The 27428-nt window shown below is 41.3% G+C and overlaps 1 protein-coding gene and 1 pseudogene across 16 annotated transcripts in view; one reads left to right on the forward strand and one right to left on the reverse strand.

The window, feature by feature from the left end:
• ZNF597 (zinc finger protein 597) overlaps positions 1–17227 on the reverse strand; it is a 63679-nt gene extending 46452 nt beyond the window's left edge. For 9 of the 16 annotated variants that reach the window (XR_005657820.1, XR_005657816.1, XR_005657814.1 and 6 more), the window contains exons 1-2: positions 16786–17202; positions 15818–15944 (exon numbers count right to left, since the gene is read on the reverse strand). Coding sequence is in view for 4 of the 16 variants with exons in the window: in XM_039885145.1 (XP_039741079.1) it covers positions 12960–14080; positions 15818–15944; positions 16786–16818 (1281 nt within the window). In the remaining 12 variants the exon portion in view is untranslated. Of the gene's footprint in view, positions 1–12677; positions 14081–15817; positions 15945–16785 lie in introns of those variants that run through there. The other 7 variants (XM_039885145.1, XM_039885146.1, XM_039885147.1 and 4 more) reach the window with 7 other exon arrangements.
• LOC120620656 (uncharacterized) lies at positions 2403–2518 on the forward strand (annotated as a pseudogene).
• Positions 17228–27428: the final 10201 nt, after the last annotated feature.

Genomic DNA, 27428 nt, shown 5'->3' on the forward strand with positions numbered 1-27428 from the left:
GCTCGTGAGTTATTCACAGGTTCCAGGGATTAGAATTTGGACACATCTGGGGGCCATGATTTAGCCCACCACACCTATATGAATCAACTTAAAGACCTCCTAAAAGCAAAGACACATAGATTTCCACTTATTTATAAGAGTTGGGACAGGAACTCTTCCTTAAATAAGAGCTTTGTTTGCTTGGTTTGTTTAAAGAACCTATGTATTTTTTCCTCTTCTGATTACAAAATCAGTAATTGCTGAATCTTAATGTCTTTGGGTAACTGTTCAACTGTGGACCTTGAATAAACATGACAAGATAACCACTCTGAATATCACTCATTCCCAAAAGGTAATGCTCCCTCACCTCCCCCAGCCCAGTTTTCTTTTGGCAGATAAGGCTCAACTCCAGGTGAGGAGTGCCCATGTGGGTCTGAGGCATGGAAGAAGACCCCCTGGGCACTCAGCCACATATGCAGGTTTATACTCAATTCTTCAGATGTAGGGTTGCCCCCACCCCCATCCCCTCACCCATGCGTGGTTCCACCAGAGGGCCTCAGCACAAAACACTGACCTGCTACTTTAATAAGCTAACCCATATATGAAAATAATCTTTCTCCTCTGTGTGCAGCCCTCACCCATGGAACAATCTGTAAGGTCCACCATCTTGTCTGGGTTTGTCTTGTTTCTTACCCACGAGGGGGTGGGATGGCTGCTACTCAGGTAATTTGGTCCTCTGGTTACCCCCAGGGAGACAGGGAGAAGGGAAGCATCCGTGCATAGGTGGAGATTTCTGGACCTCACAGATTTCTCTAAAAAGCATTTTCCAGTGATAGCAGATAAGGACTGGTAAAACCCATTCACGATACCATCATCACCCTCAACAAAATTAATAACTACCAAATACCATCCAATAAACTGTCAAAATTTCCCCAGATGTTTCTAAAACAAAAATGCTACTTCTTACAGCTATATTGAGATGTATTTCACGTACCATAAAATTCATCCATATAAAGTATACAGTTCAATAATTAACAGCATATTCACGGAGTTTTACAACCATCACCGCAATCTAATATTAGAACATTTTCAGTAGCCTAAAGGAAACCCTGTCATCATTAGCAGTCAATCCCCATCCCTGCGCCTGCTTGAGCCCCCCTTTTTTTACTCAGCACAATATCTTTTATGATCTGTCCATGTTATAGCATGTACCAGTACTTTATATTTTATTGTACGGCTAGACCACATTTTGTTTATCCATTCCTCAGCTGATGAATATTTGGATTGTTTCCACCTTTTGGCTATTACTAATAATGCTGCTTTGAGCATTCGTGTACAAGTTTTTCTGTGAACATATGTTTTCATTTTTCTTGGGTATATACCTAGAAGGGAAGTTCTGAGTCAAATGTTGACTATGTTTAACCATGTGAGTAACTGACAGACTATTTTCCACCGGGTCTGTTCCACTCTACATCTCCACCAGTGTGTGAGGGTTCTCATTTCTCCACATCCTTGTCAACACTTGTTATTATCTGTCTTTTTGATTACAGCCATGCTAGTGGATATGAAGTGGTGTCTCATTGTGGTTTTGATTTACATTTCCCTGATGGTTAACGATGTTGGGCAACTTTTCATGTGCTTACTGGCCCTTTGTGTATCTTCTTTGGAGAAATGAATGTTTTAAAACTATGCTGTTTTAAAACTGGGTTGTCTTTTTTATTGTTGAGTTGTAAGAGTTCTTTATGTATTTTGGAATCAAGTCCTTATCAGATATATGACTTGCAAATATTTTCTCCCATTCTACAGTAATATACTTTTTTGCATAATTGTAATACATCTCTTTAAAGTAGCTGTCACCTGCCAAAATACAAAAGTGACCAATACAGTCACAATTCCTGAATAGTGATTAAAACCGTGATTAAAAAATAGTGATTAAATAGTGTTCTCCAAATGTCATCCCTGGATCTAGAAATTCATTCGGGACCAAATAAGGGCAGAGCCAGCTAGAGGAACCCCAAGAACCTATCTTGTTCCTGGGGGGTGACTTGGGCTTAGTCAGATTGGAGGCAGCTCCGTAAACAAACCAGAGGAGTGGACTTTGTACTAAGCTAAGACCAAGGGATGATTTTGTACTCAGCTCTGTCATTCTCCAGCTCCTAGGCCTGGATGTGTCACTTAAATTTGCCAGGCCTTTTTCCTTCACTGGAAATAGGAAGCTCTCTTTTGCCTAACCACACATGACTGGCGAAGTGAACACATCTACGTGAAAGCGTTTTGTTTTCTGGGAAGTGTCATATAAAAGGAAGATAAATTATGCATCAAGTAAAACTGAGCATGGACGTGGTTCCATAGTATAGCGGTTAGCATGTCTGCTTTACACGCAGAAGGTCCTGGGATCACGCCCCAGTGGATCATGGTCCATGGTCTACAGCCATGCCACCCTGAACAAGCCCAATGTCTGATCTTGGAAGCTAAGCAGGGTCAGGCCTGGTTAGTACTTGGATGGGAGACCACCTAGGAAGACCAGGTGCTATAGGCATAAATAATAATAATAATAATAATAATAATAATAATAATAATAAATAAAATAAAGTAAAACTGAGCATCTTGAAATCTCTGCCTGTCAGCAATTCAAATCCAAATACTTATGCCTGGAATAAGTAGAGACCTCAGGGATTCGAGGGAGGAGATGGTATGTTTTCCTAGATTTGGCTTACACTGGCCACAGTAGAGAATATCCTGGAAAGGGAGAAAAATTTCTCCAAAGGGCTGTTTATGAATAAAATTGGTATCCTAGAAAGACGTGCCCCAAAGCAGATACACTCCCTTTTTCCATGGTCCTAATGCTACTCCTTACTTTTTTTTCCATTGGCTTTTTAAAATTTATTTTTTGTTGTGGTGGTGGTAAAATATACATAACCTAAAAATTACCATTTAAACTATTTAAAGTGTACAATTCAGTGGCGTTAAGTACTTTCACATTGTTGTGCAGCCATCATTCCACTTTCTGTCTCTATGAAGTTGCCTACTCTAGGTACCTCATAAGTGGAATCATACAGTATTTGTCTTTTTGTAACTAGCTTATTTCTCTTAGTATAATGTCCTCAGGTTTCATTCATGTTGTAGCATGTGTCTGAATTTATTTTTTAAAGCTGAATAATATTCCATTGTATGGAGCCTATTTTGTTAACCATTCATTTGTCAATGGACTTTGGGGTCGTTTCCACCTTTTGCCCATTGTGAATAATGTGCTCTTTACTTTTTATGAATACATTATTTTCAAAAACCCAATGAAAAGTTTGTCAGAGGGCCCAGAGTCTTATGAGAGTGGCACCATACATTAGTGTTCCCACAGTACCTTCAAGCAGGAATAGGTATAGAGGTCTAGGGAAGGGCTTGCCCTAGGAGATGGGAGCAAAGGGTTAGGGGCAAGGAGACCCACGTGGTAGAGGGAGAGCATCCCCAAGGGGAGCAGCTTTAGGGCAGGCAGACCATCCAAAGATGGTTACAAATTAGGGCTCACCTGGGTCCCACTGGGAGATGTCAGGACAAAGGTATGGGCCATGGGCATGGGGGCGGGAGGCAGGAGGAAACACCTGTACTGAGAATTCAGCCTTGTGGGGAGAGGGCAGGAGCAGTGAGCTTTCATCAAGAGGGAAGGCCTGAGTTGATGGATTCTGAGCGTGACACAATCTTAGGAAATGGCAGAGCCCAGGAAGTGACACTGCAAAGAACTATTGTTCATGTGGAGTGTGGGTGTTCAGTCTGAAGACAATGTCCTGAGGAAGGTTTTAAGGCCCTTGTTTTACCTTTTAGAGAACTCTAAGAAAGGAGCATCTGGAGGCAGTTCAGCATAACCAAGTGTTTTAGTTTGCGCAGGCTGCCATAACAAAATACCATAGACTCAGTGGCTTATAAACAACAGATGTTAATTTCTCACAGTTCTGGAGTCTTGGAACTCTAAGATCAAGATGTCAGCATGATTAGGTGACATGATGAGAGCCCTCTTCCTGGTCTTCTCTGTGTCCTCACATGGTGGGAGGGGCAAGTGAGCTCTCTGGGGTCACTTTTATAAGGCTATAATCCCATTCCTGAGGGCTCTACCCTCAAGACCTAGGTACCTCCCAAAGACCCCACCTCCTAATACCATCATCTTTGGGAGTTAGGATTTCAGTATATGAATTGAGGTGGGGGTGTAGGGTCACAGACATTCAGAGCATAGCACCAAGTGTGCATGAATGTTGGCTTTGGACAGACCTAGATCCAATCCTGGCTCTAGCTCCCCTTTCAAATCTGTTCCTTCAACTTTATAAGGTTTAAATGAGAGGATCTAAGTTATGTGCTTCCAACATGGTGAGTACCCTAGCATTAGTATTCTAAAGCAAAGGTTCCGCAAAGCATAAATGCCTTATTCCTCAAGAGGCTTTGTCCCTCCTCGGGGTGGCTCTCATAGGTCTGGTCCAGCCACCACTAGAAGTGTAGTCCAATGAGCAAGTCTGCACCCTCCACAGCAAAACTGGGAGGGTGATCAAGTCTGCTTCTGACTACCCCACATTTCTCTTTACAAATATTTTCAAAATCATAACCTATTGCTGGAAGAAAAACCAAGATTGTCAATATTCTACCTGTTGCATAGATCCCTCTACCACACCCTAATAGACTGTCATCCAAGATCTTGTTAGATATTTTCATAGGTGGGAAACTTGCCACTTTACAAGGTGCAACATTTCATTTGGGGGCTGTCGTCATTGTTTTAAGTTCTAAGATGCTGGACTTTCAGCCTGTATACAGGCCTTTACCTCCGGGGCCCTGCTTGCTTCTGTGAATACCTTGGAAAGGTGATGGGCATGAGGGGGGTCATGTTATAGCCTCTAGAATACCCTACATGAAGGCTTGGCAAAAATTCATCAGTCTTAACTTCTTTGCAGGGATGGAGTCCACCAGGGAGGTGTGTTTTCAGGATGAAGGCGAAGTAAAACATTTGAGGATCCAGACATCTCTGGAGAGCATGCCCCTGTATGTCTAGTTCTGAGGCATATACAGCACTGAGCAGGATAATTCCCTAGGAAAGAGGTTCTGTTCTAGAAGAGGACAGTAAGAGTCCTCTTTGTGGAGTAATCAGAGGTTATAGATCACAAAAGAAGTCAGATATGTGCCCTTAGGAAAGGGATATCGGAGCCAAGGAGAAAGTTCTCTCTGATGGAGAAGTTTGCTTGTAGAGAGTAGGGGACCTCCTGAGGCAGGTGGAGAGGATAGGACAGTTGTATCTCAAAAGACTATTCATCCTAGCTGGGCTGACAAGATGAGCATGAAGTGTTTCAGGACCAGGATCGTGGATGTCTAGGTTGGATTCCCACCCATCAGGGTGGTGTCTTTTATCAGGAGGCTTTCCAGTTCTGGGAGATGGGGAGGTCCAGGGCACCCCAGTTTACAGCCATCTTAGGGCTTAGGGAACAGCCCCATACGAGCTGGGATTAGACCTAGGTACGTCACTCTGTCTCTCTGAAAAGTGTGGTTGGGCATCTGGGTCCTTCAATTTCTGGCTGTTTTTCCCTGGAAAGATAGTACAGAGGTGAGCAGGAAAAGCTTATGATACATGGGGTCAGCTGAGACCCTTGTAAGGTTCTCCACTGGAGGTTTCAGCCCACTGCCCTATCCCCTTAACAGAAGTCCCCAACCAATAAACTCCAGGTCATTGTGTAGCCCCCAGCTCTCCTCAGAAGAAAATGGGTTCCCAGACCTTCCTAGTCAAGTGAAATCCCTCTTAGTGTAATGTACCTCTTCTCTATAGCCCTTACCATAGCTGCAATGTCACCCTCCTTTGTGTTAAAGCATCTCTCAAAAGTTTAGAAAAACTGTAAACTCATGAGACAAGAGGTCTCTCCACAAACCTACCAACCTTCAGGTCACCCAGTCACCCCACCAAATCGTTACTTATGCCTCCCAAATCTGTCTCAAAGTCTTCCCTTCTTCCTCATTCCTATGACCCCTACTACATGTCCTCATCTCCCACTAGCTCTATTACAACAACTTCATGAACGTCTGATGTATCCGGATGGTCCCAATCCACGACATTTTACTGCAGATTTATCCCTACAACGCAGATCACATGGAAACCCTGTCTCTGCCTTCCTGTCTCACTGCCGAACCAGGGTGCCTTTCACCCGGGGGTGGCCCATTGGGATGCAGATGGCCGCCAAACTGGCCCAAGGAGCAGAAAGCCGAGGGCCTTGTCTCCTCTGCCGGGCTTGGAACATGCTTGGTGAATTGGGTACAGGCACCTGCATGTAGAGGTTGAGTTTGAGGGGTGGGACCTTGACAGGAAGTACTTTGTTCATTCCTCTCTGATTGGGCTGTCCATGCCCAACCTGAGGAAGCCTTGTCTCCTATTGCCTGACATAAATGTCATTGTGAAGAGGGGCCGGGTCACTGTGGAACCCTCTGGGAAATGGAGTTCTAACTGCATCCCGCTCCACTGGGAGGCGTCTCGTACGCTTGCTTGCTGGGGACTTTAGGCCTGAAGCTAAAAAGCTGTCCTGAAGGTTCATTCATTAAATTCGTTCACTCTTGTGACAAATATTTATTGAATGCCTACCGTGCTCCAGGCACCATAAGGTGCTTGGGGTACTATGGTGAGACCAGACAATGTGCATGCTATCTTAGAAAGCCCAGTCAGAAGGGGGAAATAGACATGAATAAAATAAACAAATATGAAACTGCAATGATGACTACTAAGAAAGAAACTTAAACAGTCATCTTGAAATATGAATGACTGGGGAAGGCTGAACTTGAAAAAAGAAGGTCAGGGCCCTCCAGCATTCTCCTGTCAGCACAGTCACTCAATGACAGTAATTATTCCTCAGAGATACACCTACAGACTCTCCCTTCACTCTTACACGATTTGAGGTGGACTTCATGATTAGTCTTTGGCATTTGAGAAAACTGAGACTAGGTCATTTTCTGGTGTTTGCACAAAACATAGGAAGCTGGGTGAATTTACAGCACACTCTCGACAATGCATCTTAGACTCCTACTTCCCAACATATCCTACAATCCAGTCCCATTTTCTGCATATGTAAAATGATGATAATGGTGAAATAATCCAGGAAAAGTGTATAGCACAGGAGGGCCTGGCACATAAGTACTTGACTAGTGCTAGCCATTTTCTTCACTACTCTAATCATCTGATTATCTACTTTGATTTATGTTACTTTTGACCCCAACACCCAATCTCTCTTCTTCTTACAGTATCCTAAGTAACCCTTAGAGAGTTACATTTTCCATCACACTTCAGCCATGTGATTTTGCTGGGGCTGACCCCAACTACAGCTCCAGGAGAGACATGCAAACCAGGCCTGGCCAGTCTGCTCTATATGGCCACAGAGGTTAGCTTAGGGATGGGCTCATGAGTCAAATAAGTCAAATGACACTTCTAACTGAAATGTGGACCTGCTGGCTAAGTCCTTTGTCTTCCATGGTATTCAAGGTGTCAGCAGTTCCCTCTCTTCGAATTTCCTGGGCAGCCTAGTGGTGTAGCACCATTCTGCCCACCCTGGGCCCTTGTCCCTGAGGGGACTTCTAGGGTGGAAACAGCACAGCAATGATGTTACTGGGCTAGGTACCCTCTGGGCCACTGATGTAAGCTACTATGAATACTAACACTAACTCCCAGAAGGTTCAAGGCAGTAAGATGTAGACCCAATTTGTTCAAGTCTTCTCCTCTGTTGCATTGAAAAATTTGGACGTTATCAGACAATGGGAAGCCAGTGGAAGATGTCACATTGGATGGTGACATAATCAGATGTGCTGGTTGTGCTGGCAGAAAACAAGAGTGGTATGACAGGATAAAGAGCTATTTCAGTAATCCCAGGTGAGTACTGCTAAATAGGGTAGAGACAGTGGAGGCAGAAGTTGTCAGGTTTGAGAGACATTTTTGAGAAGCAACAGGACTTGATGGAATGGATGAGTATTGGAAGAAGATGGACTGTTGTTGGTAGCGTGAGCAATTGTGTGGATTTGGCGCCTCATACTGGAGGCAAACAAATCATGGGCTTAAAAGCATGAGTTCGATTTGGGGCATGTTTGGATGCCTCAGAGACATCTAAAGTAAGATCTCTCGTAGGCACTTGAATATAGAGATCTAGGGAGCAGGGGAGGAGAAATCTGGGCTAGATATAAAGTGAAGTCTTTGTAGTCATGGAAATGGCTAAGTTCAATGGGGGCAGGGGACCATATACTCAGAAGAGCCCAAGATACACAAGCAGCATGTTAGAATTCTGCTGCGGGGCACACAGAAAACAGATGAGGAGGCTGGCGCTGGTTCTAGAGAGAAGATACTCCACCCAGGGCAACTGAGAAGCACAAAGCAACAAGCCTTTCAACACGCCAGAGACACACAGGCAGCTTCGCATTGCCAAAGCGTGGGTAGGGCCCAGCAGGTAGTGCAGGATTCCTTCTCCGGTTCCGTGCCTACAGTTGCAGGACGGATTCGGGCTGGCCATCGACAGTCAAACCGGCGTTACCATCCCGCTGATGCACAGAAAGAGGGCTGAGGAAACCCCTCGGCAAATGCTTTAGCCCTCGCGGTTGACTTCTGTTGAGACAGCCTCAGGAGGGTGATGGGGGTCGGAGCCCAGTGGAGCCTGCTAGCGGAACCTCCCAAGGAGGGAGCCGGAAGTGAGCGCATGACTTTCGGTTCCTAGCTTTGCAGGCCGCTCTAGCGTACCTCATCTCATCTCGTTGACATTTCCGCCGGCATGAGGGGATGGAGGAAGATCGTGGGCTGGGGGACCTCTCCAGCTCCAGCCTGTGCCAAGCTTTCAGAGTACGCTACTCAGCTCATCCCCATCTCCCACCCCCTGCTCCACGCGGCGACCCAAGCGGGCAGTCGCTGCCCTTCGTACCTGGAGGAACCAGGTCCTGTACCTCCGCCATGGGGCAAACACGGGAAGGGAACTAAAGGTCAAGTGCTGTCTCTCGGAACTGCGCTGAAATTTACTTGAGTTACGGGGAACAAACGACTTTAGCGCCATTATTAAATGGCTCGAAGTCACTTTCTCCAAATCACAATCCCGCAAGTCTTCAAAATTCACGTAATTACCATCGAAAATCACTTAAGTGTAAAAAAAAAAAAGTTCCAACTCATTACGATCATCATAAAAAAAAGCATTTATTAGATGTCAAATTGTACATCAGAAAGACATTATCACTGCCTAGTAAGAGCTTGAAATCTAGAGCTAAGTTTGATGAAAATACATCAAAACCAGTAAAAACATAAACAGTACAAGTGCATTCAATAAACATACTTCTGAGGTATCCGAACGAACTAGAGATTGCAGTATATTCTCAGGTTTCTGTAAATATACTTAGGTCATATTCCCACCCTCCCCAGACTGTTAATACAAGTAGGATGTCAAAAAATAAAAGACAAAACACCTGAAGTCAAATGGGCCTGAAAAGATGGGTAGTCATACTATAATCAGATCAATAGCACTCTAAATCTACAAAACTAAAACATGAATATACACACTTCTAGTTACTTTTTAAACAGATGGTCAAAGCAAAAACATTTTCTTATTGAAATTCTATAGGGATAACAAGTTTAATGAACAATTCAAAATAGACTGCTCAGATAAACTATAACCTACTTTGTACATACGTGCAGTGAATTTGCAGGTTACTTTGAGCAAAATCTGTGTCAGATTGTATGACATGCTACACTCATTACATCAGTGCCAATTAATTATATCAGGAGTCGGACTCAAAACAGCATTCACTGTGAAATGTCATTTGCTTTTAGTTTTAACTCCCTGAATTACTGAGTTAGTCATTTTCTATGTTAAATGGGGAGATGCAAATAGACTATTACCTATTACAACAAAGTTCTAAACAAAACTTTGAGTCCAACTGTTTCAAGAGTAACAACTAGATTCCATAATTTAATTACAAAATGTAAACCGTTGACACCTGAATTCTGTTGGAGTAATACTGTTTTCATCAATGATGGCTATTACAGGCCCTAATATTCTGGCAATCACATTAAGAACTTGTTTGGTACACATTTTCAACACTCCATCAACAAAAAAACAAGAAATTTGTTCACCAATTTCTTCAGTACAAAGTTTTCACTCTGCATAGTGTGTCAACATCCATGCTGCAACAAATGTAGTGAACCAATCATTCATACCAATAAGCTCCTGCATGTAGTTTTTCATGCCTATATTAACTTTTATCCAGTATTTGTTCATACTAACATGGTAGGCTAATACTTCTGACAATGTGTGGAACCTATCTTCATCAGTTGATACTGTAAACAGGAGGGTGAAAAGCTATAATTATTGAAAAAACAGCATGGAGCTTACTGGTGGACACTGACCTTTTCAACTACTTGGGCTCTCAGAGCAGCCTGAATTACATCAAGGTTTAGGTGTAAGTATACAATATGGCAGCAACTGAAAATATGCCTTTCACAGTAACACTCAGGGCTTTAAATTTTTCTGCATGGCAATCATTAACACTATCAAAGAGGCAATTACACTCATATTTATATTAATGTTTTTGTAAAAGTGCTATTTTTCTAATCTTATGGAGATTTGGCATAATCTTCTAAAATCTGGAAAATAAAGAAAAATGTAAAACCTGAAGTTAATTGTGAAAGTGACTTTCCATATTGAGGTGCAGAGAGCATTTTTGGCATAAATCTCACCTTTTCCTATACTTTCTTAGGAGCAAAGGAAAGAATGATGGCTACCATCTTTTGTCAGCCCCATTCTATCCAAGCACCTTCTCAAATGATCTTTCCTACTTCTTTCTGCAGCAACTCTGCTAATGGCCTCTTTCCCCAACTAACTCTTCAGTCAACTGAACTATGAGAGCCTCTAACATGTGCTGATGAAGCACTGTGCCAGCTGCTCCCACCGAAGGCAGAAGCAGAACAGGGAGACAGTGCTTTTTGATATTTAGCAAAGATCATTATATCCAGAGCCAGCTGATAAGAAATCTAACTGGAGACCATCTTTCTACACAATTCTGAGAACCTCGAAGAGACCTGCTAAAGAAAAACCTCAAGATCTTGCTTTTTTAAGACCCTGAAATCCTGGCGGACTGGTGTCCTGTATCTTTAGAGACATCAGAAACAAAGAGTGAAGTGTGACCTTGACATGTTGAGCACAGGGTCTCAACTGGATCCACAAACAAGAAACTAGCAAGAACAACAAAAGGGAAAAGGAGTGGGTAAGCTGTGTTAAGGCTATTGGTTTCCATTTTCCTTACTCATCAACAGCATCTTCCTGCCTCAAACCAATGTTAAGAGCTTCCAGCAATAGCCAGCATATTTCTGAATATTCACTCCTCTGCGGTTCTGTAGAAAGACCACATCTTCAAGGTACTACTTTCCATCCACTTAGTCCTACTGCTCATGAGGTTTCCCAGTGAGAATCCCATTTTAGTAAGTGCTGTACATATACACTATTTAAATAGAATAAGACCATTCTTACATCCCAATCAAAAGCCTACTTAAATGCTGTTTTGCTGACAGGTACACAATTTTGCTTTAAAAAGAAATTCTGTATGAACATATATTTACAAGACTGACTGGTTCTTTAACAATAACCGTTCCACAACAATATTGTGCTCCAATATTTATGTCTCAGCAGTATCTAAAGACCTATGTATTATCAAGTATTTTGGTTAAACTCTAACAATTCCTATATGTCTCTTCTTTGGAGAGGAAGGAATTTTTCTTTTAAACCAAAATCCAACTAAAACTATATGGACTGTACTCTGTAGAGTTTGTAATCTCTGATCTGATCATAGGGATGAGTTTGAATTTGAAGTCCTGGAGAGTCTTTCTGTTGTTTTATAACCATTCGTGTAAGTCAGGCTTGGGATAAAGCACAAAGGGAATACGAACCTGTCCTAGGATGCATGTGTACAGGGTAGCCTCCATCCTTACTCACCTGTCTCAGCCTTCTCGGATGTTTGTGGTATTAACATGTAAAATGAATGCTAACATATAACACAAGTGTCACAGAATGCACAGCCTTCAGTGTCAGAAAGACCTAAGGCTAAATGCCAGCTTCAGCACATTGCTATTTTTGTGACTTGAGCAAGGTACTGACTTTACCCTCCATGGGCTTCAGTTTTCTCATTTATGAAATGATAGTCCTGTCACATATTTATTCTGAAGATTAAATTACATAATATACCTAAAGTGCTTAGCATGCTCACTAAATAGCAAGGCTGGTAATATTATGCTTCAGTAGAAACTTGGAAGTAAATCCTCTTAGAGGAGAAAGTATCTTTCCCTTGATCAAATCCAGGCACCAGAAGGGCTATTGTCAGAGTGCCAAAATTTCTTGCAAACACTTGAATCACAACGGCCAACAGCATCAGATCTAAGAACAGGAACACCATGGATGCTAATAGCCATTATGACACCAACTAGTCCTCCCATTTGGGAACTTTTCACACAAAGGGAAAAAAAGCTTCTAAACCCTTCTAGAAATTCATGAGTAAAACAATAACAATCTCATACAAATATTACATTGAGAGTAATAGCAAAAACAAGTATAACACAGATATTAAAGTACTTAACTTTCCTAGATACTATATCTGCAGAACTGGCAAAAAAATAAATTCTCTAAAATTCACTTAGAAACCATGTAAACAAAATTAAATAACCTTCATTTTAATGAAAGTTGAATTTTAAAAAAATTATCATTTTCCAACTCGTACAAATGAAATTTAAACAGTAATTAATCAGAATCCTGGCTTCACTCACTAGCTGTAACATTGTTTATGCTTCAACTATAAAATAGAAATCATAGTGCCTAAATCAAGGGTGTAGTGAAAATTAAATGACATATTATTACATGGAATGTATGTAAAGTGCTTAGCACAATGCCTGGCACATAAAGGGTAACTGTTTCCCAATTTTTAGTATACCGAAAAACACAAGCATTAATGAAAATTTGCTATATTTACATGATGTTTTTCGAATGAGTTCGCTGATGAGTAATGAGATGTATATTCAACTTGAAACTTTTTCCACACACAGAACATTTAAAAGGTTCCTCTCTTGCGTGGCTCTCCTGGTGGCATGCAAGGTCTGAATCCAAAATAAAACTTTTTCCACGTGTCTTGCATTTATGGGACTTTTCCTCCTTATGAATGTTCTGATGGGAAATAAGCTCAGACATATGAAGAAAGGTCATCATACATTCAGGACATTTTAAGGGTTTGGACTTTGAAAACAAAAGTAAGTTTTCCCTACAATCACTGCAGTATTCAGAGTTGTCCTGGTGGTCCTTCTCAGGGAGGGAAAGATGTGAGGGCTGCCTGAAGCATTTCGTACACTGAATATACTGGTATTGGGTAGCTGATGTGTGCAAAGCCACCTCATGCTTCTCATGCAAAGCAAGATTTGTTTTCTGACCAAAATATTTACCAGAGTTGGTACATTCATAGGCTTTTTTGGCATCGTGGGTTTTCAGATGCTGTGACAATCCAGGGGGACATGTAAAACCTTTCCCACGTATGCCACATGTGTAGGCTTTCTCTTTAATGTGGACATTCATGTGCCGAGAGAGATATGACTGCTGGCGGAAGCTGCTACTGCACTCAGAACACTTATAAGGCCTCTTGCCGATATGGATTCTCCTGTGTGACCTCAGGTTGGCTCTATGGTTGAAAATCTTCCCACGGGCATCACATTTATGCTTTTTCTCTCCTGAATGAGTTTTCTGATGCAAAACAAGGTAGGAATTATCATTGAAGCTTTGGTCACACTCAGGACACTTATATGAATTTCTGGCTTCTTCGTGGGGAAATTCGAGAATTTCAGAAAGTGCTTTGGTTCCTAAACACTGAGATAGTTCTATTAAGGGGGTGTGGTTTTCAATGGTAACTAAAAGGCTTATGAACCTTTTCTTGTAAGCAGAAGTTCCACCTGATATTTTGCTTTCAAGGACTCCATCCTCAGAGGATTTTTCTGGGTAACAGACAAGGGGCACAGCAGTGGAGTATTTTTCTAGGGGAAGCTCATCAATTCCCATAGATTTTAGATTTAGCTGCTGATTATTCTCAATCTTGCCTCCCCTCCCTGTTGATAAAAACAAAACATAACAAAACATAAAAAACATCCTGAAGTGGTACTGAGGAAAGAACAAGCTAAGTTCACATAAGACTGAGAAATTGTAGATACTTTATCCTATAACTCAGAAATTGATAGTCTACAAAACTGGGAGCCAAGTGACTTTCCAAAGGATCTAGTTCTAGATGAGCCTGTGAGGGGAAGAATCGGAAAATAGCTACAACTAAGTCAGGTCATTTTATTGTCACCAAGAGAGTTCTCCAAAATTTCTTTACCTTTCATCAAGGAAAGATCAAGGTAGAGCTGCTATACAAACCACAGTGAAATAATAACCGGTCTCATTGCTAGGATGGATAATAAAACTTGGGCCTGCCAAAAAGCACTTCTTTTTAATATTTTTCCAAACATTCTTAATTTATAAAGCCAATATATCAATACAAAAGTGGTCATTCCTTCCAAAGAAGCAATCCTGTGATTGCCCTAGCTCGCTGCCTGAAAAGGGTTTCTGGGCTGCAGTGCATTGTGTAGGAATCCAGACAGTACCCAATGGTTTTGTTGATTTGAGGAGACCAAGTTCAGCAATGCCAACATGGCTACAATTTGACAGCAAAGTATCAGAGAAGAAGCATGGGTCCAAGCAGAGAGTTCTAGGTATCTAGATGGGGTCCGCTTAAGACCATGGCTAAATACTAATCTGAAAGTACACATAAAAAAACTACCCCAGGCCAGGGAAAGAACCATTAAAAAAGAATAGACAGAACAATCTCCAGAGTTCACATAACAGTTCAATAGTTCATGTTCCCACCAACCAAAGTGGAAAGACTCCTCCCACCTCCCCACTCCGCGCCGTATACATAGGGCACTGGGCAGTATCCTCAGAAAGACAAAGCCTCAGCAGCTGGCCAAATCAGCCCTAGGCTAAAGGTTGCTATGAATATACCCTCACAAAGCAAAAAACAAACCTTGAAAGGATCGTATTGATCTCAAATAACTTAAATACACCCCACGACAAAGACCAAAACATTTTTAAAAATACAACAAAAGCCAGCATCCAACAACATAAAACTCACAATGTCCAGCATCCAATCAAAAATTACCAGGCATGTAAAAAATCAGAAAAATATGATCCATATCTAGGAGCAAAATCAATCTACAGAAACAGACCTAGAAATGACACAGATGATAAAACTAGTAGAATGTTACTCACTATTATAAATATACTTCATATATACAAGAAAGTAGAGGAAAACATGAACATGAAGGCAGAAGCAGTTATGGGATAAAATATCAATTATGGGATAGTCTCAAATAGTCAACCCTAGTCAGGGATAAAAGCTACTCAATTACAGAAACATTTCTGCATAGAGTTCCCCTTAGGTGAGAAAGGCATAGCACCCTCTTGAGAATAAATCAATTTCTAATCTTCAGCAAGTGATAGTAACCTATACTATATATTATGGGATTTAACAAGTCAAATTGTGAATTGACTGTAACAAATATTTGGGAAGATAACCAGGTACTGCCATGTCTCATGCAAAACCACAGCTACAGTATTAGACGGGATTTTTATCTTTTAAAAGTCATCTCATCCTTTAAAAATTGCGCTGTCATGCAGGTTCTTATAACATCCACATCAATCACCCAGGGATAGGTCCTGCTCCCCGACACCAACACGTGGATGAGACATGAAATCCTAATCATAGGACTGACCAAAATTCCAAAATGCAAAAAAAATAATTGCCTTACCCATCAAGGCCATACCCTCGAAACACTCCGGTGTGGTGTCTCTGCTGAGGGACCTCAGGGCAGGGTGCAGACTCACACTTTCCTCTTGAGAAAAATACACAGCCAGATCCTCAAAGAGCATTGGTCCCTGAAACAAAGAGAGCCCGCCTCAGGACAAGAGGCCCAAATGCAACCTCTTCAGTCTAGGAAGGCCAAGAAGAGATAGAAACATCAGATGAAAGGGAGGAAAGGGCTTGGTGTAAAAGGTTCCTGAGAGCTGGGGATGGGGGAATGGGGTATAAATGGATTCTAAGGGCTGATGGTGGGAATCAGGAAGGAGGTAGTAAAAATAGACATAATTTCTGAGGCAGTGGTATAAGGACCAAGATGGTAAACTGTGAGAAGTTCCAGAAAAGACTACTAGAAAAGATGAGGGAACAACTGTGGAGAACATTAAGTATGCTCTAAGGGACAGAAGACTGAGCAGCCCAGGAATAATCACGAAAGGGATAGGGATTCCAGTATTCTCTCAACAACCTTCCCTTTGCTAGTCCCTCTTCTTCTGCCATATGACACTCATTCCTAAGCTCACTGTAGCATCACATCCAGGCCTATTCCTCCATCTCTAAGTTTACCAGTCCTATAAATCAACGTAACTTCAGTGTGATTAAGAATCACCTGGGATTTTTGTTTGTGTTTATCAACAGGTGTGGAATGAAGTCTAGAAATCTGTAATTTGAGCAGAAGACATTTTGAAGTACTCTGTTACAAACTTCTATGGGCCCTGCTCCCAGGTGGTGGTTCTGAAAGTAAGAATTTGATAAGCCATTTTTCCTTAGTGCCTGGCCTAGGAGTGAAGACAGCTTGGTGAAAGGGCTATTTGAAGATCAGAGGCCTTCCCATCACGTAGGGCATACCTTCTTCTAAAGGAGGCCAGAGGCCAGAAATGGCGACCGAAACTTGGACCGCGAAAAGAGACCGGGTCTTACCTGGGCCCCAACTGTCTGGAGCGGGGACGCCATCTCGCGGGGCGGGAGTGCCTTCTTCAGGACGCCAAAGGGACTTCGGGATAGAGCTGGGAAGAACGAGAATAGTCCTTAGAAGGCCAGTTCGGCTGTGAAGCTCCTCCATGCATCCTCAGGTTCCCTCATTTCCCCAACGACTCCTCTCTCCGGCCCAGCCACAAAAGGGCCTAACTCAGGGCCGGCTGGTCCCCAGTTACCGCTCAGGAACTAATGATCTTAGAAAACCTCCCGCTACCCAGGCAGGAGCAGCAGGAAGTGAACCCTAATCGAGACTCAAGACCACAAACCGCCACCACCGTAAGCATCCCACAAACACAACCTTCCCAATGCTGGAGCTGACCCGAAAGCCGGAAGAAACGGTCACCCGCTTACATATACGCAGCCCTGCCCTGTGATTGGCCACCGTGACCGCGGGAAACAGTTCTTCTCGCGTGTTGACCAACGAACCCGTGGCTCGCAGGGCATGCTGGGAGACGTAGTTTTCTTTCCGGTCTCCCAAGCAAGCATTTCCGGTTCCGCTGCCTGGGTCTCCCTGGTGAGCTCTGTGCCGGCCAACCGGATGAAGTAGAGTGTTACGATGACTCTGGAGGGATGTAATGTTTCAGGGAAGAAGGAAATTAAGAAGACAGGGAGACTCCAGAACCTGAAAGATTATCGATACCGAAACTTGGGTCCAGCCGGGGTGAGGTGAATGAGTGGCCATGAGTGCGGGACCTAGTCTTGGCCTGAGTAGTCCGCTGTGTCTTCTGGCGCTGACTGTGGGTACATGAAATGTAAAGGGTTGTCTTCCGCGTGGACAGAGTTCAGATCGGCTTAGGCTGGGTTGCTAGCCTCCGACCCAGTGTATTGGAGCATTGAGCCCCGCGGCTGCAGCCCAACTGAAATCAGGCTCAGAGCCATCGATTTCCATCGTCCGGACTTTGTATGCTTCCTAATACTTCACGTTCGACCTGCCCCAGTGCCACATATTTTCCACGTTGACACTGGGTGCTGTGGTGTAGGGATTTGGAATTTAAAAATTGAACCCCTTCCCCAAGTTCTGCCACTAATTCTTGGGTTCTCCTGGCCAAAATACAACTTTGCTTTCTTAAACTTCAAAGAGCTCAGCCTCTCCTTAGAATTTCAAAGAAGTTTTCAGTTTACAGAGGTGTTTGTTTGAAAAAACAAGGGTGATAGGTGCCTTAATAGAAAATTCTGAGTGAGTCTCAATATATTTTCTTTTTCTAGTGCCAGGCGTGTGCCTTTAGTTAAAAAGTTACTTAAGGAATGGTTGCATGGTTATTGAAAAAAACGTTATCAAAACTCACAAAATAACTTTTGGGATTTGGTGGAATATCAGGATAGTTTCCACCTCAGGTAACTGAAAATCCAACAAAACCATGTTCAAATGTAAGGCAGTTACAGGTTTGTTAATTCAGTGGTTCAATGACACCAGCAAGGTCTCAATGCTTTCATATTTCTCCTGTGCCATCCTTGGCATGTTGATGGAGGTAACAATGCATTGTGTTTTGTACCTGTGCTAAACCAGCCATTATCAAGAGTAAAAAGACTACTTACCATAATTGGCTTTGACCAATCATGGTTCACTGTGGGAAGGACTCAGCCTCTCTTTACCACCTACTTGCACAAAATCAGGCCTCTCTTGGAAAAGAAAAAGAATAGATGTCAGGTAACTAACAGTATCTGTCAAAGTGACATCTGTAGACAATTAGTAAGACTTAGGCCTTGTGGGAATGGGTCACAAAAGATGTATCTGGGGGTCCCAGGAGTTAGGAGAAAGGTGTTTAAAGGACAGGTGTAGGAATGATAAACTTCCCTACAGGATAAGCCAATCCAAAGCATAAATGGTTAAGAAGAACTAACAGCCTGGTATATATTGGTCTAAACCAAAAGCGTGGCCATCACAGAGTCACTGTGTTGCTCAAGTAGTCCCCTTTCCCCTCTTCCCTGTATGTACATTTAATGGTATTCTCTTTTCAGGTATGTCTCATTTAGGGCTGAGATTCTCCTAATTGTGATTTTTGGCCCTTTCACCAAAAATGAAAGGCTCTCATGACCCTTTCCTTTGAACCATGTTCTCATTATTACAGACAGATAAAACAGCTTCCAGTAGCTAGAAATAAAGCCTATGGTATAAACTGAATGGCTAACCAGAGAGAGAGGATTACCTCTGAAATGGAAGAGGAAATAAAATCTTCCCTAGACCTTCAAACTACCAAACTAAGTAGATCGAGAAAGAAGCTTGAAAACTTGATCTTGATAAAAGTAAAGAGATAAGATATAATATCTAAGGTATACCAAGACTAAAAAGTAAGACCAAGTTATATGCCTAACTTGATTTATAAAAATCAGAGATGTTCAACTATATATCTATTATATGTTCAAGCAAAATATTTTAATCATCAAAACTTTTAAAATCCTTCTGCCACAACCTTTTGACAAGTTTCTTCATTATAGCCTTTAACATGACGATAACAATAATCTGTACGTTTTAATGTTCTCTGCTGAGGGACCTCTGCTGAGGGACCTCAGCAGAGAACATTAAAACGTACAGATTATTGTTATCGTCAAACATCTACTTTCTCTCTGAAGATCACATTATCTTTTTTAAAATTAAAAATAAATTATTATTATTTAAAACACAGTATATGTGCATTTTTATTTTATTTTTTATTTTTTTAGAAAAAGTAAGATTTATTGAAAGGACATTTTAGAAGGAGACAGGCCATGCTGGGGAAGGCTGCAGGCCTGTGGAATTTGGGAGGTGAAGAGACAAGACTGTATGCCCAAAGGGAAGAGTGGGTTTTCAGAAAGCAAGGAGAGCTGTAACAACCAGTATATGTGCATTTTAGAAATTTAGAAAATGCAGATAAGAAAAAAAGAGAAAATAAAGGCACCACATTTGTACCACTCAGATATTACCACTGTTTACTCCTCAGTATATATATATTTTTTCCTTGGTAATTTAAAACTTGATTTCCAGAATTAATTGTTTAGTGGGTCGGGTATTTTTAATACTCCCAGGTGGTACTGCTTTTTAGGGTCCATTACTTACAAATATGTATGTCTCTGGTTCTTACGGCCTTTAGTGTATCCTTCATGAGATGTTATTATTAATGGGAAATTGGCAGGACCTTCTCACGGTGTACTAGTGGAGTCTAGAGAAGCAAGTTTATCTTTTTTCCCAGCATCAACAAGGGGCTTTTCTCACAGATATCCAGAATGCCTGACTGAGCAGTTAAAAAGCTAGGTTCACTAGTACCTAGTCTCTAATTAAGGGAACGATGGCTGCAGTTCATACCTGCAGGATTTAATTTACCAAGAACAAGAGGCTCTCATGATTTTTAAACTAGGATCACCTCTAGCTGGGCAGCAGTTCCTTCATCAGAAAGAAGCCCGGGGCTCTAAAATGTACCCTGAATACATTAATCCCATTGCCAGAAACTGGCTTTGCTCCATGTCAATTCTAGCAGAATTCTTTTTTAGCTGCAGAGGCTAGGGATGCATCCAAAGAGTACGGACCTACTGATACTGATTATAGAATAGAATGGAAACTACAACCAGAGAATCCTGGAGGGCAATGAGATATACAGAAAATTCAGGTTAGACACAGAGAGGGTGGAGAAGAAACAAAGGCTTGTATAGTATGTAAGAGAACTACATTTTTCCCAGAGGGCCCATCAGATTGAGAGCTGAGATCAGGGGTTTAATTGAGACAACTAGCCTAGGACTTACAGAGAGAGCTGGCTAGGAATGAAGTGATGGCCTTGCCTCTTTCTCCCCTGTAGCATACAGAAAGGCAGTTCCTAAAGGAATGAGGCACTGAGCCAGCCAGAGTGGAGAAAAGAGTTCCAGGGTGTCAGTCAAAGCCCACTATGTCCTGCTGTGTATGATGCTGTCATAGAGAAACCTACTCAAATGAAATCCATTTTCTTAGTCAATATTTTTTAAGTTATTAATACTGAACAATAGAGAGGATTTAGTGAATCAAGTGTTTTTATACTGCTAGTAAGTGGGTAAATCAATATATTCTTTTATAAAGTAATTTGTTCATACTGTATGCGTCATGATATTTAAAACTCTTCATACCATTTGTCCCTGTAAATCTAATTCTTAAAAATCATCTGTATTAATTGGGCATCTGGTTTCACTAACTATACAAAGAGACCAAAAATAATATTGGCTTAAACAAATAGAAATATATTTTTCTCTCACATATAACCCAACCTAGTATGACAGCTGTGCTCTTGAAAGTTGTTAGGAACTCAGGATCCTTCTGATTTGTGCTCCATTGTCCTTAGGGTGTTTTCTTTTATGGCTTTAGTCCATTATGGCGTGTTACCACATCTGCATTGCAGCCAGCAGCAAGAGGAAAGAGAGGGCATGTTCGTTCTTTTTCAGGGCAGAACTTAGAGGTTGCACCTGTCACTTCTCTTCATAGTCCATTAGCTAGAACTTAGTCACATGGTCCCATAACCACATAGCTCAAGGGAGGCTAGGAAGCATTGTATGTGTTTATTCTGAGTTGTCAATGCCCATCTAAAAAGAACAAATTCTATTACAATGAGGGAGAAGGAAAAAGTAGACATAGAGGGCAACTGGCAGTAAGTGCCATGTTATCCTAAGGAAATACGTTGAAAATGGAAAAAGATGAATGGAAATGTATGGAAAACTGTGAAGAAGTTAATTTCAAAATTATTTACAGTAGAGAAAAATTGGAAAAGATATAATGTCTAAGTTTTTTTCCTCTTTCCCAGGAGGAAATATTGTAGCCAATTAAGATATTTATAAGGAGTTTTTAATTACATGGAAATGCTTCCATTATAAGTTTAAAAATGAGATATAAAATTGTATATAAAATGCCATTATAATTATTAAAATTATAATAGACATACTAATGGTGAGTGGTTATCTTTGGATGATGAGCCAAGGGTAAGTTTTTCTTCTTTATACTTTTCTTTTTCTTATTTGTTAAAGTAAGTACATATTTCTTCCATAATTATCAGAGTAATTAAGCCAAGGCTCTGGATTTAGATTTCCTGGGTTGAAATTGCTCCTAACAGCCCTAACATCTTAGATTAATCATTTAACCTCTATAAGCCTCAGATTCCATATCTGCAAAATAGAAGTAATGATTATAACTACCTCACATGATTGTTGGGATGATTAAATGAGATAATATGTTACACAACATTTAGCATAAAAGAAGTGCTCAAAAAGTAGAGCTTTATAATTGAAAAGGTTTTAAATAAAATTATATATTGGTGCTTTTGCAATCAGATACATCAGTGTAGTCCACATAATGCTTCCTACAGTGAGGTGTTTCCCAAGAACTTGGAAGAGGGCAATAATGCTGGATTTTGAAAATTAAACTGAGAAAATGGTGATAAAATCCTATTTCTGTAGACATCAGTAAGCTTAAGCAAAGCCTAGAAAGTTAATCAAGGTATGATTTATGGACCTGAAAAGGAATGTATTTACAGGGGGCCTAGTTTGAAGAGTCAGCAGGAGTCTGGCAGCTCTTACAGCATGGCTCAGACACAAGGAACACTGGACTTGTGGGATAAGCATTCCTGACACTAGAGAAGAGTCTGTTGTGTTGTACTGTAGCCTGAGTAAAAGAGCTCCCTAAAGATTCTCCATTTTCCTTCCTTTTATACCCTGCTCACCAAGAACTTTCTGGTTGGCAATCTAGTGTCCCAAGGAACACTAATAGAGGAAGAAGTGTCCAGAACAGGGATACATGTATTCCAACGACTCTTAATAAACAAGTAAACAAGCATTTGGAAGCATTTGGTTTAAGCCTCAATCTTTTGTGAGTTTGACTGGTAAGTCCAGTTTCAGAGTACACTGACAATATAAGTGGAGACCCAGACCGTCCCAATATACTGGCCTGGCTCTCTGAGTCCAGGCTAAATGGCTACAAGTTCTGCAAAATAAGAATAATGATTGTAACTATCTCTACCACCTCTGTCATGGGTATCATCTTTGGTGATCCAAGTCATACACTTGCATCATTTTACAACAAAAGGAAATTTCTTTGGAAACAGAATATTTGGATCTTGGTTGTACTGGCTTTGATCCATGCAAATGTTAATAAACCTTTCAGAATCATGAGTCAGAATAATCTACTCCGCTTCAAGCCAGTGTCATGGAGCCTTTCTCTTTTCCTGGGAGTGCTCCCAAGGTGGTCCAGCATCCTCTTAGAGCAGATGCTGGTTAGCAAGCTGGCTGTCTACAGGGCTTGCCATGAAATGACTTGTTCACAATCTGTTTGCGGAACTGTGGAAAAATGTTTTCAGGGTCTTCCTGGAAAGGCTGCTTTTAGAAACTCAACTGTCCTCCTTGGTGAGGGAGGAAAATTAGGATCCAAGAGAAGGCATCATGGCTTTAAATGATGAACTTGTTTGTATCTTGGCTATCATCCTTCATGGTGCCTCTGGAGAGAAAAGCTTCATTCTGCATGCTATAAAGGCCTGGTGGGTGGGTGTTTTTCATCATCTGTAAAATGAGACAACAATACCTACCTTTCAGGGTTGTTGGGAAAGTAAATGAGGACAGGACATTCAGGAAGGACTGTAGTAAAGTATGTAGCATGTAGCAGACACTTATCAAATATATGTTCACTCACATGTCATTGTAAATACCTCTGTTGAAATCTTTATCAAAGCATTTTGTGAGCACACATCTCCTCAAAGGCAGAGAATGTATTTCAGTAACCATTATACCCACGGCTCCTGGCATAGTGCTTGGATCCCTGTGAGGGAAAAAGGAAGGAAAACAATCTGCTATCCAAGTGCAGCCCTCATCTCACTCATACTCGCTCTTTATTTATAAAAATGTCATATTGCTTGTTCTTATAAATAAGACCCCTGAGAAGATCCCAGACACTGGTAGAAATGGTTACCTGGAGAACTCTGGTACTTAGAGTCAGAGGGAGAGAAACTTACTTTTCCACATATCCTTTTGTTCTGCTTTTTAAAATTTACCACGGACATGCATATTTCTTTAAAAATGCTCATGTCAGAAAATCCCCCAGGTTAAATCAAAGTATCATCTGTAAACATCTGTAAAACTCATATAAAAAGAAACATAAATGATTAATAAAATAGGAAAAAGTGATCATACTTATTAAGAAATAACACATCAAAATAGATCTTTTTCACCTAGATTGCAGAGAAGTAAGGAATAATACCCCCATATTGGTGAGGTTGTGTGGGACAGGAGCCTTTTCACTCTTGGTGTGAGAATAAACTAGTAAGATCTTTCTGGCAGGCAATGTGGGGTTTGTTTCCAAATTGAAAACCAACATTCTAGGAATTTTCCCTACAGGAATAATTGAAACGTGTGCAGGTTTCTGTATAAGGCTATTAGTGCAATACTGTTTATAACCCGAATGTCTGAGTATTGGTGGGTAAACTTGATCACCAGTCCCTGCTGTCCCCTCACCCCAACCCCAGTCCATCTACTGATGGAGCAGCGAGTAAGGCCCTAGGCAGTACAATCACCCAGGTTGGTGTAAGAGAGCAGTACCTGACTTTGTTCCCCTGTAGGCCAGCTGAGAGCCTGGGGACAAGATGGGAGAGCTGAAAATTAATATGCCTTAATTTTTGGAGCGATCTTGGCCTTGGATATTCATGGAACAGCAGAAAAAGTTAATTCTTATTTGTTACAGTATGTATTACTTCATAATTAGCAGAGTAACTAAGCCAAGGCTCTGGAAGGGTAGAGTCTGCCCATGTGTATGGTAGCTTGCTGCTCTGCCTGGCCCACAGAAGCCTGATTATCTCCCTATCTCTAAAGCTAGAAGAGGGTTCTGCACCTGAGGAGGCAAGAATTGAGGGTTTTTCTTTTAAGTGCTCCATAAAGGGCTGCCTCTACTCAGCATCTTGGCTAGACTACAGGAGTAGAGACTGCTGGCTTTGCCCACTGGTAGTGCCTCTAGGTATCTCTCTGCTTGACCATGGCCAGAGGGTAAAAAGACCCAGGAGCAGGCAATAGAAAAGTAATAATACACCTGAAGAGATCTTGCAGCCAGAGGGAGGAGGAGCGGGCAGAACTCTTAGAATAGGCCATTCCTGATGAGACAGAACTTCTGGAAGTGACAAATGACAGCTTTGCCCCAATACAATAACTGGAGGAGATGTGATTGTAGCAAAACTTTCTTGAACTGAAAAGCATGTTTTTTGTTGTTGTTGTTGTTTTGTTTTTTTAAGTTCAATAGATAAATTGAAGGAGAGGCTGGTTATCACAGAGCCAGTGGTCTGTTAGATGATGTGGAAGAAATATCTCAAAACATACCAGAGAGAGAAAAAGGACCCAAGAATGCAAAGACTAGGAGAACCAATCAGTACTGAGCTCGGTCCTGATTAGACCTTTTCTGAACCAATCCCTGTAACCAGCAGATGTCTCTCCCACTTACTGAGTTATCTGAGCCAATCAGGGAGCCAAGGAGAATGTGCTGACTCTAATTGGATAGGTCAATTAGGGACCATTTGTGGGGTGGAGTCAATATCACCCACACAGTGGGAGAGGCTTTATTATTATTATTTTTTAAGAGGACAGCTACCTTGAATATCCCTTGTAAAACCGTGGCACCTAACTGAAACAATTGTCCTGAAGATAAATGAGATCCTGTGTAAGATGCTTAACACAGTGCCTGGCTCATAGTGAGCCCTGGGAAAGTAATGATCATTATTACTTTCTCATTTGTGTTTTAAAAGAGTGTTTATAAAGTTCTAATGGATATATATGCCCTTCTCAGTTTTGACAGTTCATCTTAAACTCATCTTAACCTCATCTGTACACTGAACCCTAGAACCAACAGAATATTATTACTCTGTCATCACCTAGGCAGTACTTCTCAAACTTTAATATGCATATAAATCACCTAGGGATCCTACTAAATGCAGATTCTCAGTTAAAAGCAAATTCCGATTCAGTCAATCTGGGTGAGGCCTGAGGTTCTGCATTTTTAACAACCTCGCAGGTGATGCTGATGCTCTTGGATCACACTTTGAGTAGCAAAGACCTACATAAGGTTTGTCTCTCGTGTGATTGAAGGGGCTTAACCTGCATCCATGGATGACAACATGGGGAAAGGGAAAAAAAAGAAGACAAGGAAGGAAAGCAATTTCCTTTTTTAAATCCATCTTTTTATTTAAAAATGTTCAAACCTTCTGAGAATTTGAAAGAATAATGTAGTAAACACCTATGTACCTTTCACCGAGTTTCACCAATTTTAACATTTAAGCAATTTCCTTTTGAGGACAAGTTGCCTACATCATTTTCCCTCTTGTCTATTGGTAAAAACTTTGGCATATAACCTCACCTTGCCCAAAGGAGACCAAGAAATACAAACCTAGCTTGACAGCTATTTGCCTACTATAGGGGGTGAGGTTGTGTTACTACAAGATATGATAAAGCAGTTATTTAAAAAAAAAAAATGGAGGAGGGGGAGTGGCACAATGGACACGAGGGGACAATTAGCCACCTCTGACACACTAATTCACCAAATCTTGTAACCAGTCGTTCTCTTCAAAATGAATTCTGAAGAGATTGGATCTAAATCTGCAGCCCAACACTAGAAAGTCTGTAGACGTGAAAATATGCATTTTACACACCTCCCTCCCTCTTGACTGTCCTGTTATTTATCTTGCTGTATTGTGTGGATCTAATTAATCTTTTTTTTTTGCAACAAGTTTAATTATAAATAATAACGACACACTAAACATAATTGTGCAGAGTGCTCAAAGTGTTCTGAATGGGCCTAAACACTATTCACCATAGCATCTTTGCTTACAGTAGCATGTTTGCAGTACTTAAACCCGTAACTCTACAGTTGTAAATAGTATATTAATTTTCGTTTTGTCCAAATGATTTTTCAGCCTTCTTAAAAAGTAGGAACTTGCAGAAACTGTTACAAAAAGGAAATATACAGGTTGCTTTACACGAATCAGGATTCTGAAAATCACAACACGTATTACGTACACAATAGATGATCTATTCCTTGTTATACTACTCTTGATCCATTTATACCAATTACTTCTAAAACTTCTAATCTCTTTATGTAACTTTTCTGTTAAAATGTTAAAAAGATCGTGCTCTTAACATTTCTAACATATTGTTATTTTATTCAGACCGCTTTAATCTATGATAACGTTTATTTTCTTGGATATGAACTAAATCCTTTAGGGGTTGATCATTACAGCCCTGGACTCTAAGCAGGTCTTTCTTATGCCATTCATTGGCTTTGTGGACCAGTTTATGTTATTTGAAGGCAAAGAATAAATACCTGCTTTAAGGTTAACATCAGATATTAACACGGTTCCCTAGATCTTGTGATATAGACCCTTCTGCAACTTGAGGGCAACTGACACCTGCCAATTTACATAGCGACAGCCCTAAACGGCCTTTCTGCAAAAACGGGCCTCTGGCTGCTGGCGGATGTCCGACGCTAGGCGGGGTGGCGTGGTCACCAGCCGGGGTTGGTCACTCAGTCACGCTTCCCTGGCTCAACACCCCGCAGTCGCTGTGGAAGGACAGGCCCGAGCTCCAAACCCAAACTAGGGGAACGTTAGCCGAGAAGTGGGGGCTATGAGCAATTC

The sequence above is a fragment of the Pteropus medius genome, unplaced genomic scaffold (assembly GCF_902729225.1).
Source record: "Pteropus medius unplaced genomic scaffold, Ma_sr-lr_union100, whole genome shotgun sequence".
In the NCBI taxonomy this organism is placed as follows: Eukaryota; Metazoa; Chordata; class Mammalia; order Chiroptera; family Pteropodidae; genus Pteropus; species Pteropus medius.